This window comes from Mizuhopecten yessoensis, unplaced genomic scaffold (genome assembly GCF_002113885.1).
Source record: "Mizuhopecten yessoensis strain PY_sf001 unplaced genomic scaffold, ASM211388v2 scaffold2347, whole genome shotgun sequence".
NCBI classification, from domain to species: Eukaryota; Metazoa; Mollusca; class Bivalvia; order Pectinida; family Pectinidae; genus Mizuhopecten; species Mizuhopecten yessoensis.
In genome coordinates this window covers 228578-241766 of record NW_018404501.1, presented here as the reverse complement: position 1 = coordinate 241766, position 13189 = coordinate 228578, and the positions used below count along the sequence as shown (strand labels likewise).

The following is a 13189-nucleotide window of genomic DNA, read 5'->3' as shown; positions in this document are numbered from 1 at the left end:
TTGCTGTACATGTGGTATGGAATTTTGTATTTGCTGTACATGTGGTATGGAATTTTGTATTTGCTGTACATGTGGTATGGAATTTTGTATTTGCTGTACATGTAGTACGGAATTTTGTATTTGCTGTACATGTATGGAGTATGGAATTTTGTATTTGCTGTAAATGTATGTAGTATGGAATTTTGTATTCGCTGTACATGTAGTATGGAATTTTGTATTTGCGGTACATGTATGTAGTATGGAATTTTGTATTCGCTGTACATGTAGTATGGAATTTTGTATTTGCCGTACATGTATGTAGTATGGAATTTTTTATTTGCTGTACATGTAGTATGGAATTTTGTATTTGCTGTAAATGTATGTAGTATGGAATTTTGTATTTGCTGTACATGTAGAATGGGATTTTGTATTTGCTGTAAATGTATGTAGTATGGAATTTTGTATTCGCTGTACATGTAGTATGGAATTTTGTATTTGCCGTACATGTAGTATGGAATTTTGTATTTGCCGTACATGTAGTATGGAATTTTGTATTTGCTGTACATGTAGTATGGGATTTTGTATTTGCTGTACATGTAGTATGGGATTTTGAGCTCACCAGGTACAAAATGTAAAGTCCCTGTGAGGTTATGCTATGTTGTGGTGTGCATCATCAACATTAAATTAATTTTCAATACAAAACTTTAAAGACTTGCCTGATAAGTCATATCTGGTCTTTCAGTTGTTGTGGTGAAGGGCTATGGGAGTTATTTAAACAATTTTTTTTACACATTTTCAAAGTTTATAAGTCCAAGAGGTTATGTGAAAAACTTCAAACAGCTTCTACAGAATCAAAAGGTCTATGATTTTTCCCCGACTAATTTCCAGGTATTTTACCTGTATCTTACAGAAGTTGGGAGCTATCAAGTTTGTTCAGATGAATACCATTGACTCACAGTGTCGTGGGTCAAACATGATCAACATCTAATGACCAAAAGATTGCTGTTACTGTGTTGGAGAGCTATCTATCTTCTAAACTAATTTCAAGGCCAATTGTGTTCCAAACTTGAAATGAAATCTACAGGACTTTGAAGACGATATTTGTCTAGCTTGCTGCGATAAAAGCTTATCAAGCGTGTTAAAATGTACAGAAAAGTAAAAAAAAACACCAACAAAATATAGGTGATAAATTAAGGCCTTTGGGCCTTTTGTTTTAATTCATACAGAACAATAACATAATTTAAATGTTCTGTCATAGATGAAGATTGTTCAATTTGGTGTCGTTTCATTTATATCTATGACCGTAATAGAATAAGCTTGTGAAATATCAGTAAAAAGTTGCACATAAGAGTAGAAATAATCCCCCACCAACTAAGTCGGGCAAATTATGGCTTTGCTAGCTTTCAAAAGTTTCAGTAGTCCTGATCATGATAGGTGTGTGGTCTGAACAAAAAATTGAGTATCATCAATAATTTAATATTGTTTGTAATAGGATTTTACATTGGTTTGTGTTGACAGTCTATCAAGTGATATTCCAAAAAAAATGAGAACATATGTACCCAAAAAAAGAAGTCATCTGTCACACTTGATTAATCACCTGCAACCACATTTTTGACATTGAATTATACTCAATTTTAGAACCGATGATTAACTTAACATCTTTGTAAAAAGTTGCTCAAAAATGTAAGCAAATATAGATAATTTGTTGATGCAGCTGAATTACTAAGGTAGTCAGTGTTTGGAAAAGATTTTTATAATGTATAAACATATTGATCTTCATGCAATCCTATTTTTACAACATTTCCTACTTTTATGGTTTTTATGACATCATCAATAATTATTGAATTGACACTTAGTTTTAGATAAGTGTTAATATTTTCATGTGGAAAGCATTGAAATAAGATTTGACATGTAAATTTCATAAAATCTTCACTTTGATTTTTTTTTTTATAAACGGACTTGCACATAATGCGATGACATTTGAAATAACCAGATATCAGTATATGAGCATGCTGGTATGTGCTCTATGTGTGAATTGAAAAATATCACATGTAAAAATGAGGTTTTGCCAATGTGTGACACTGGAATGTATACACCTGTTTTAACAATCACATACCTGTACATAGGAACTGTATTTATACCTGTGTAGTACCTACCACCTGTAATTGTTATGCACAGCTTGTGTATAGCCTTAAATAAAATGATCTGCAGAAATAACCAGTTGTTAAAATTTGTATAATTCATTGCAGGTGAAATATTTCTAATACTAAAACTACCTGGTTGCTGTTACATTAGGTTTATTAATCAATGCAATATTCAACCTTTTATAAGCCGACCTATCCCTAATTCTACTTGCTTTAGTAAAGGTTATCTCTCCAATAAAATGTTGACTTCAATCTATCTTAAATCACCATTGTATTAAGCCCGTTTCCCTTTACGCTGTACAATGCATACTGGACTTTCAAGGTCAAATATAGTAATAGAGGTAACCTCTAGTATCAGAAGTGTGGAGCAGCACAGATTTAGGATGTTAACTGTATTATTCTATTATTATGCAAGAACTATTATAACAATTAAGAAAAGGTATACTGTAACTTCTGCAAGTTTCATCAAAAGTTAAACATTGTTAAGTTTAAAATTGACAGCCAAACAAATATTCACTAATAATTTGGCACTGACTGACCTTTGAACTTGAGACAAAGGTCACTGTTACATAAATAATGTGAACTGCACATTTTATGTGGGTAATGAGGTACAGGTGATTAATTTTTATTGAGATATCTTCAATGATTTAAAACTGACAGCCCACTTAGCATATCACCGATTTTCATTTCAAAATATTTTATTTAAATCAATTGATTCAGATTATTTGCACCAATTTGAGCTTGGGAGATGAAGGTCACTATAATCTAAATAGTTAACTGCACACTTTTTGTGGTTTGATACAGAATTACTTCTAAGTTTCCTCTTTGGATTTGAAGGAGAAACATATTTAATTAAAACTTACATACCATGGTAATCAAAATACCCAGAAGTTGAGCTCCATATTTTGAGAAATTTAATGTTATCAAAATAAGTGATTAATTGAATCATTTTTATGTTTTTCAATCACAGGAAAGAGTTACTGTTTTTTTTCCCATGCTATCATTCTTTCACTCTCTTAACAGTTTAAATTGACACTATAACTTTTGCAATATCACGGCCCAGTTTCCCTGGTCATAGTAACCGTCCTGTACCCGACAGTTGTCCAGTCTCCCACACAGAGCCTCCAGCTCTCCCTGTCGGAACACGTGGTAGTATCGGTGGAACACTGGGTCAGCTTTGTCCTTCACACTGGCCCCCTCCTCCTCCATCCCCTTCTTCTTTAGCTGCCACGGTACGAACATGTCTTGCTGTTTAAAGCTGGTCCTGTTTTTGTGTACCTCTAACATCTTTCTACTATTTTGTGCTCTGTCGGAACATTCACAGCTGTGACCTTGGGCTTGTCCTGATGCATTTACACAAAGCTCACATGTCTCTGTTGAGTCCGATGTTGCTAACCTATCACAAGACAGTGGTGTAAGTATAACCTCCTGTCCATCTACACGGTCATTCTCACTATGTCCCATGTTAACAGAAATCGTTTTCTCCTCATCTGGTTCTCCTTTTGACAAGGATAAACCATTAAGTTGTGTTGCTACATCTTTTTCTGATGAGTCTCTCGGTGTATCGTTTACCTTGACCTGTTTCACTTCTGTATCCGTGTCATTGGTACTTCTATCAATATAATCTGTGACCTTAATCTCTTTTAAATATTTAGATTTGACTTTATGTAGTTCCTGTTCCATTGCCCATACATAAATGAGAGCTTTACCTCCAGGACGTAGGATACGCAATAGTTCTGATAATCCATGTAGTCTTCTCTCCTATTACAAAAATACAGGTAAAAAATATTGATAAAGATAGTCTGTACATTTAGCGGATTCATAATCAATTTTAGTTATATTCAATGCAGTATTACAAAATCTTTGGTATATTTCTCAAGTATAAACCATAGATAAAAAATTCTGTATTTTTACTATTGATACTAGAGTTTATCAAGAAATGTAGGCCTTTGATTATAACTAATTTAGCCTTATTTTTATGAAGAATCTGAAAGGTAATCATGATTGCTAACAATTAACTTTAAGTTCTTGGTCCTAGCATAAATAGCGTGACATTTATGTTGGAAAATTTATTTAATTCATAAGCCCTGGCTGAATTGCACTCTGGTCAAAAATATATAAATCAATCATAAATTTTGAGAAGTACAAATGAATTTTAGTTAGTGTATAAGTATTTAAACTCTGGAGATGATATTTCTGGCCATACCTATGTAGACTGCATTTAAGGATTTAAACTCTGAATGAAGATGGCATATGAGGCCTTACCTCTGTAGAGAGATGGTGTAGCACAGCTATACACAGACAAACATCACAGACTCCAGATCTGATAGGTATAGACATAACATCACCGACAAACACTGGGAAATCTCGACTCTCACAGATCTTGACCAGATTTAAACTCCGATCAGACCCCACCTACAAAACACAAAGGATCAGTTTATGATGAGATGTTCAGGAAATAACATTATGACAGCAGATTAAGCAACGGGAAAAAAATTAAGCTATAGGCTGGGGTGGGATGTTGTGATTTATACAACATTGAACGTCCTTGTACAAACAATGCTTCCTACCAAATAAGTTTAAAGATTCTTATTTTAACCATACATAGACTTTTTAAGATTCACTCCTAATTTGGACCATCCCTCCAGGGCATCATATATAACCTTTGATTGAAATAACACTGAGTCCATTTGGCCCAAGGATGCTCCGTGCTAAATTTAAACAAATTTCCTTCATCTGTTCTGGTCAGGAAGTCTTTATGACATGAGACGGCAGACTAATGATGAATGCCATACCATAGCAGCATTAACATAAAAGGTGAGTAAAAAGTAATGAGAAAAGTGTCCACATTGTAGATATAGCTGACATCATTTGAACAATGTTCTCAGCAGTTTTACGGTGAACCTCAATGTCACACATGTGCGGATGTTGAGAAGATTGGGTGCTGATCTATAAAAGAATAATTTAAAAATGTAAAATATATAGTAAAATAAAAACCGATAGAAAGAGTTTTACCTCAAATATGTCCTTGTTTATGCCAAGGTACTTGCCGTTGCCACAGCCGATGTCTGCCAGAATGGACCCTGTTGGTTGTGATCTGATAAAATCTGCTATTCGTGGCCAGGGACTATGCCGGGTCCCACTGAAATGGTCTGCTATTTCTTCATACACCTTGCAAAAATACATTATACTTGTCTAAACAATATGTACTTATCATCCTAAAGTGTTATTGAATAAAATATTTTTTTATCAAAGCCAGACTATTTGTCTTCATTTTACTCTCTAATAAAGAAGGTAACTGTTCCAAATAAACATGATGAGTATCAATTCTCTTTTCGAATTAAAATAGATCCTATTTTGTGAAATATTTCTTGATATTTCTTGATCCAAATAATTGAGGATGTACAAGGAAAAGAATACAATGCACTAGCTAACTGGAGCCAGTTGCTCAAAAGAGTATCAACATCTTAACACAAAACTTTAATCTAGTACATTTTCAAAAAGATGTAAACACTAAAACTGTTATATATAGCAATTCAAAATCATTATCTACGATGATTAACAAAAACGTATTACATGTAGTAAATGTTCCAATATTTTTGCTAAAATTACAATTTAAACATTTGTTTAAGTAATATGTTCAGCTATTCAGCCTATGAACATTTAGACAGAGAAAAGAAAGGTTAGAGTTTGTAGTACCTGATGTACATGTGTCTGTTTAGTGTGTGTGTATGGTACCTTATGTACATGTGTCTGTAATACCTGATGTACATGTGTCTGTTTAGGGTGTGTGTATGGTACCTGATGTACATGTGTCTGTTTAGTGTGTGTATGGTACTTGATGTACATGTATATGTTTAGTGTGTGCATGGTACCTGATGTATGTGTATCTGTTTAGTGTGTGTATGGTACCTGATGTACATGTGTCTGTTAAGTGTGTGTGTATGGTACCTGATGTAAATGTGTCTGTTTAGTGTTTGTATGGTACCTGATGTACATGTATCTGTTTAGTGTGTGAAATACCTAATGTACATGTGTCTATTTAGTGTGTGTGTATGGTACCTGATGTACATGTATCTGTTTAGTGTGTGTAATACCTGATGCACATGTATCTGTTTAGTGTGTGTGTATGGTACCTGATGTACATGTGTCTGTTTAGTGTTTGTATGGTACCTGATGTACATGTTTCTGTTTAGTGTGTGTGTATGGCACCTGATGTACATGTGTCTGTGTAGTGTGTGTATGGTACCTGATGTCCACGTGTCTGTTTAGTGTGTGTCGTACCTGATGTACATGTGTCTGATTAGTGTGTGTGTATGGTACCTGATGAATATGTGTCTGTTTAGTGTGTGTGGTTCCTGATGTACATGTGTCTGTTTAGTGTGTTTAATACCTTAATACCTGATGCACATGTATATGTTTAGTGTGTGTGTATGGTACGTGATGTACATGTGTCTGTTTAGTGTGTGTATGGTACCTGATGTACACGTGTCTGTTTAGTGTGTGTGGTACCTGATGTACATGTGTCTGTTAAGTGTGTGTGGTCCCTGATGTACATGTGTCTGTTTAGTGTGTGTGTATGGTACCTGATGTACATGTATCGGTTTAGTGTGTGTAATACCTGATGTACACGTGTCTGTTTAGTGTGTGTGAATTACCTGATGTACATGTGTCTGTTTAGTGTGTGTGTGTAGTACCTGATGTACATGTGTCTGTTTAGTGTGTGTGTATGGTACCTGATGAATATGTGTCTGTTTAGTGTGTTTTATACCTGATGTACATGTGTCTGTTTAGTGTGTGTATGGTACCTGATGAATATTTGTCTGTTTAGTGTGCGTATGGTACCTGATGTATATGTGTCTGTTTAGTCTGTTTTATACCTGATGTACATATGTCTGTTTAGTGTGTGTAATAACTGATGTACATCTATCTGTTTAGTGTGTGCGTGTAGTACCTGATGTGCATGTGTCTGTTTAGTCTGTTTTATACCTGATGTACATATGTCTGTTTAGTGTGTTATATACCTGATGTACATATGTCTGTTTAGTGTGTGTAATACCTGATGTACATGTGTCTATTTAGTGTGTGTGTATGGTATCTGATGTACATGTGTCTGTTTAGTGTGTTTAATACCTGATGTACATGTGTGTGTTTAGTGTGTGTGTGTAGTACCTGATGTACATATGTCTGTTTAGTGTGTGTGTATGGTACCTGGTGAATATGTGTCTGTTTAGTGTGTATGGTACCTGATGTATATGTGTCTGTTTAGTGTGTGTATGGTACCTGATGTACATGTGTCTGGTTAGTGTGTGTATGGTACCTGATGTACATGTATCTGTTTAGTGTGTGTATGGTACCTGATGTACATGTATCTGTTTAGTGTGTGTATGGTACCTGATGTACATGTGTCTGGTTAGTGTGTGTATGGTACCTGATGTACATGTATCTGTTTAGTGTGTGTATGGTACCTGGGGTACATGTGTCTGTTTAGTGTGTGTAATACCTGTTGTACATGTGTCTGTTTAGTGTGTTTAATACCTGATATACATGTGTCTGTTTAGTGTGTGTAATACCTGATGTACATGTGTCTATTTAGTGTGTGTGTATGGTACCTGATGTACATGTGTCTGTTTAGTGTGTTTAATACCTGATATACATGTGTCTGTTTAGTGTGTGTAATACCTGATGTACATGTGTCTGTTTAGTGTGTTTAATACCTGATGTACATGTGTCTGTTTAGTGTGTGTAATACCTGATGTACATGTGTCTGTTTAGTGTGTGTAGTTCCTAATGAACATGTGTCTGTTTAGTGTGTGTATGGTACCTGATGTACATGTGTCTGTTTGGTGTGTGTATGGTACCTGATGTACATGTATCTGTTCCAGGGATGCAGCATCAGCTTCTGACTGAGGAAGTTTGGTGGGGTTAGGCTGTCTGAAAAATAATATACTCAAAATATAGATTTCTATAAAAAAAATCCTCTATAGTTGTTGTTTTAACGCAGTACACATATCAATTAACATTTATCTGTAACTGCACTTCAATTTCATCAAAATTTGATATTGATTTCCATCCCAATGCTTTACATTTGTAATTCAATGCTTAGCACGCACTCATATCCAAATGCTTTTTAACACTTTACATTTATAGCTTAACACTACACACATAATAATATGCTTCACCCTAATCATTCTACCTACATCAATACAATTTATTTAGTGAAAACAATATGTGTCTCCGATCCTAGTAATATTTTGTTAACAACAATTAAGTGTCTTCTCTTTTCCAATATCAAAAATTGTCCAAAGCAGATATCTTTTACAATAACTGAATAAATACAAATTAATAGAAACTCATTTGTCAAAAATGCTCTAATAAAATAAAATTGCTGTAAAATAGAAATATTAGGTAAGGAATTTCGTAATTACCTATTTTCTGTGGTAAATGGTATGTGACGGTTTATTCTGTCATTTGGTGGGATGACTTTTCTGAACGTATAAGAGGTACGAGTGCCCCGGTGTGCGATGGTCAGCCTGCCGTCAGGAGTTGGGAGGATGTCCGATTTGCGTGGAGTGATCCCATGTGACCAGAGGTAGCGTGATTCCCCTGTCATTATCAGCAGGCTTCCAGGTGGTAACAATACAGAGAGGTGTTTACCATCCGGGTGACGGAAATCCATCAACACCTTAGATAGGAAAACATTCAACTGATACAGGGCCCTATCAGTATTTTACTGGTACATTTATCTTCGTATTTTCATACAGAGGGTATATATTGAGATTAAATCAGTATACAAAATTAGTGCTGCCCCATGCATGCAATGAAAAAATGTAGGACTATAACAAAATATTGATATGTTGACTTGTTTGACCCATTCACCCCTAAAGTCACATTTGAACCTTACCAAATCAAAGACTGGGCAAGTTCAGTTTAGAAACGTAGGGATGAATGAGTTACCGGTATGTAGATTACTATTTTTTTTGATTTTACATTACTGATTAGCATCTCCCTCTTAGTTTTGATTACTCACACTGTTAAATGTCCATAATTCAATGTACAACACTGGCTGTGAAACTGACTGTTTTAGAAATAAGGGGAAGAAGATAAAGGTGAATACATACGGGAACATATATCTTACATTATGACATTTTTTGGTAAACCCCAAATGAGTGTATAAGGTTTGTTCCCTAGTTTATTATACATGGGAGATGGGAGGCACCTGACCTGTAATAATATACATGTATTATGGGTGATGAGGTTAAAACAAGATCTGCCTGGATACACATATAGGATGATCTGTATACGTTATACTATACTATTATACAGTATATACACATTATCACTTTTATATTTTATAGGCGAGTGTCTCTGACAGAGTGTCCCATATCTCCCCTACAGTTACAGTGTAATTCTTGACTGGCAGCCTTAACCAGATTGAGCTGAACTATCACATGTACCTGTGAACCAAGACTAAGAGACATGATTCCATCTTCAAAAGCAGCAGGGGTATCTACATGGGGAGGTATACCTGCAAAATACATGGAACATTTTTCTTTAAATAAGGTCAAATAAACTATACATGTATTATGGTTCTGCTTTTGGCTCTTAAAAAGGTAGTATAGGGAGCTAGTTAGGCAAAACTTTTCACTTTGCAAAAGAGGTTTATACTTGGGTTTACAGAAAAGATGTTAAAACTTAAACACTGATTTTCTAAAATAATCAGAACAGAAATGGAACAAAAAAGAATGATGATTGTGTCCATTCTGACTGGTCATACATCAGATTGATCTAGTTCACTAGGGGTGATGACCTTCCAACTAAACTACTTTTGACAGAAAATTCTATCCCACAGCTAAACAATGCTTTGTTTCATAAAAAGATTATTAAAAAGATTACCTCTAAAAAAAGCAAGCAGAACATGCCATGGATTTTGTTTGTTCAGAATTAAAGCCTACAGGGTAGTAAGTACAGGTTATTATCATGTATCTGTACCTTGTCCTGGCTGATATTTGTTGACTGTGACTTGGTCTGGCAGATATTTGACATGCCCTGTTTTTAAGGCTCTACCCAGAAGCTCCTGACAGATGTCTGGAACACCCTGTGGCAAAGGATCATCGACATCCACATCATTGATTCCGTATTTGAATTCGTAACCATAATGCTTCACTTGTCTGTGCTTCAGTTCTTTCTGCAGACCTGACAAATAAAGTATTCTTTGGTCTGTACACAGACTTCAGAAACATAATACTGAATAACTGACATTCAATCAACAGATTATCAAACAGGGTTTTAAATAGGAACAAGATCTAAAGGTGAAACAGCCATGGTAGCAGAATACAGCTTACACAGAAAATACACATGAAACTGAAAGTACATTTTCCATTAAATTATTTAAGGAGAACCTAAAATATTCTGTCCGGCATCGACCGACCCACCAAAGACAACATGCTTCACTAACTTCTTTAATACAAAATCACAGTAATAGAGTTAAATTTCAGCTTACATTTCAGTTGTTACACCTACTCTTTCAGAACTTTTTAAAATGTTTGGGATGGCACATGAAGCCCCAGTTTGTCTGTCTATGCTACACAAAATTAATATTATTTTTGGCCTAATATTTACAAAAAAAATATATTTAGTTACCTTGTGACGTGTCTTCATCCCATTTAATGGATTCTAGCAGTCTACGGGCAAAGTCCTCGGTGATAAAGTCCCTAATGAGTATGAGGCCGGGAGGGAGATCTTTAGAGGGTGACAGGCTCGGAGGAACTTTGGAATATAATAACAATAACACTCATCAGACAAATTGTATGCTATATCATTGCAAAACATTAAAAACAAATAGAACTCTTTTTAAAGAGCCTGGCCACTTTTTATAATGGCCCCACTATTTCGGAGTAAGTCATATTATTTCATAAGTCATCTTATTACCTTGACTGACATAAGATATGTATATTGTCACAGGCCACTTTCTATTATCATTTTCAGGCAATGTTTGCCCATTTAAGTTTCCATATGCAACCTCTGCTTCATCCTCATGTCTGTAACACACAAAGGCATATGGTTTCTGAGGCATCATGATCACATCCTCAACGCTGCCATATATTGTAAAAAGTTCATGCACCTCATCCCTGGACACACAGCTATCAAGACCTGCATTGTTGATACAAAGGATCTGGAAATACAGAAATAGTTATGAATCTATCAGAAACATGACTGTCTCACATAAAGGTTACATGTTCAGTTTTATATTAGAATGTGGTCCCTCCTTATATCAGAACCTGGTCGTATCTTGTTTACATGGTTAAACTTCTGTGTAATTCAAGTACCTGGTACAGCAGGACTTTGGTGTCCAAAGAAACACTATAGATAATCGTCAAAGTGTGAAATACTGAAAACCCTATTTGTTTTATAATTCCTTTTGGTGTAAATAATTGAATCTTAAACAAAATACAAGATTTTACTAGAGATATCTCAACAAAAGCACCATACAGCAGAGCACTATACAACTTTATACAACGTGTCAGTGTGGAAAACTCCTCAACAAAAGCATTGACAAGTGTTGGGGAAAACTAGGAATTTTAATACAATGACTTTAAAATCAACACAACAACCACTGTAAACAGAAAGCATGAATATTCTAAACATGTTACAGTGGTCATTATTTTTCACTGCCTTAACAGGATAAAACCTTGGAACTCTCGTTTACTAAATGAGCTAAAGAGAAATTCTATCTAGATGAGTCAATAGGACCCAGCTAATGTTTTGCCAGATTTTTCTTTAGTTACCTAAGTAAAAAAGTAATGTTTGTGACAGCAAGGCTGATTATTTTTGTCAACATTTCCCAAGCAATACATAGATGCAAGTGTAACAGAGTATATTTCTGTGGCTCCACCAGGGATTAGCCTTCCTGTGATCTCAGTCTGTTGCTCTACTGAATTACTTGAGTTATAGGGCAATTCTCCCGGACTAAATAGGTGGAATCGGCCAGTTTTTCAAACTATTACACTATAGCTTCCAATTAGAATCCAAGTGTTGCAGTTTAAAGGGCTGATCTCCAGATATGAGGGGCAGGGCCAAAAAGATTTTTTAAATAAAATTTGACATTATCAAGATCTCCACCCTATTACCATGTATACAATTGCTGAGCATCAAGAAACAAACACAATCATGATATATATATAAGAATTGACTCTGGGGTCAGGTCCCAACCCTAGGGACTTATTCGTGAGCAATAACTTTGAAACTGATGAGATATTCACCCCACAACCATATACCATTGCTTTGCATCAGGACAATAACACAATTAAGATATTAGGATTGATTCTGAAGTCCAGCCCTACCTCTCGAGGCTTCATAACTTTGAAATGGTTTTGAGATCCCAACCCTAGCCATCTATCTGTCAAAATGTCTAAGTCTGGTGTCAGAGCCAGAGAACACTCGGGCTATGTATCTACTAGATCTGGGAATGGTTCTGTTGTTATTTTTTTTTTATCTATCTATCTACTATTTATATTCAACAGAGACCAGAATGGCTTCAGGGGGGGGGGGGGGGGGGGGGNTACACAGATTGTGAGCTGCTTTGGATTTTAACAAGTGTATAGCATCGTTGTTAATTATTTATGTCTCTTATAATATTGCAAGCCGTTGACACTTAATCACCGCCAAATATGATGCCATATGACCCAAGATCGACTGACATCATGACATAGGGTGGTTACCAGCTCTGAGCTTGATTATAATGACAATGACGTCTACAAATTTCATTCTTGTGGCTTACTTTAGTAGGAATATCGGAAGCCTTTATTCCATCATGCTTTAACAATGTATGTTGAGACTTCGTTTGCTTTTTCCGTAACTTTCTCTCTGATTTTGATAATTTCGTCATGTTTTGACCGTCAATCATGGAGGCTGCCATCTTTGATAATCTCTAAAACCTGGTTTAGATCATTTTATTTTATTTATGAATATATTATTTTCTTTTCGTATAAAATTTGAAAAGAACAATAAATTTGGTATTTTAGGCATAATTTTTATTAGAAAATAGCAGAAATACATTTATAGAA

The 13189-nt window shown here is 35.2% G+C and overlaps 1 protein-coding gene across 1 annotated transcript; it reads right to left on the bottom strand.

Annotated features, from left to right (window-relative positions):
* Positions 1–1158: 1158 nt before the first annotated feature.
* LOC110445761 (alkylated DNA repair protein alkB homolog 8-like) lies at positions 1159–13040 on the bottom strand. The gene is made up of 10 exons (XM_021490538.1): positions 12904–13040; positions 11055–11298; positions 10767–10892; positions 10116–10319; positions 9581–9651; positions 8552–8808; positions 7985–8057; positions 5139–5294; positions 4389–4538; positions 1159–3884 (listed from the first exon to the last, which is right to left on the bottom strand). Exons 1-10 carry the CDS (start codon positions 13027–13029, stop codon positions 3159–3161), a joined length of 2133 nt encoding a protein of 710 aa, XP_021346213.1. The 5' UTR covers positions 13030–13040; the 3' UTR covers positions 1159–3158.
* Between the last annotated feature and the right edge of the window lie 149 nt (positions 13041–13189).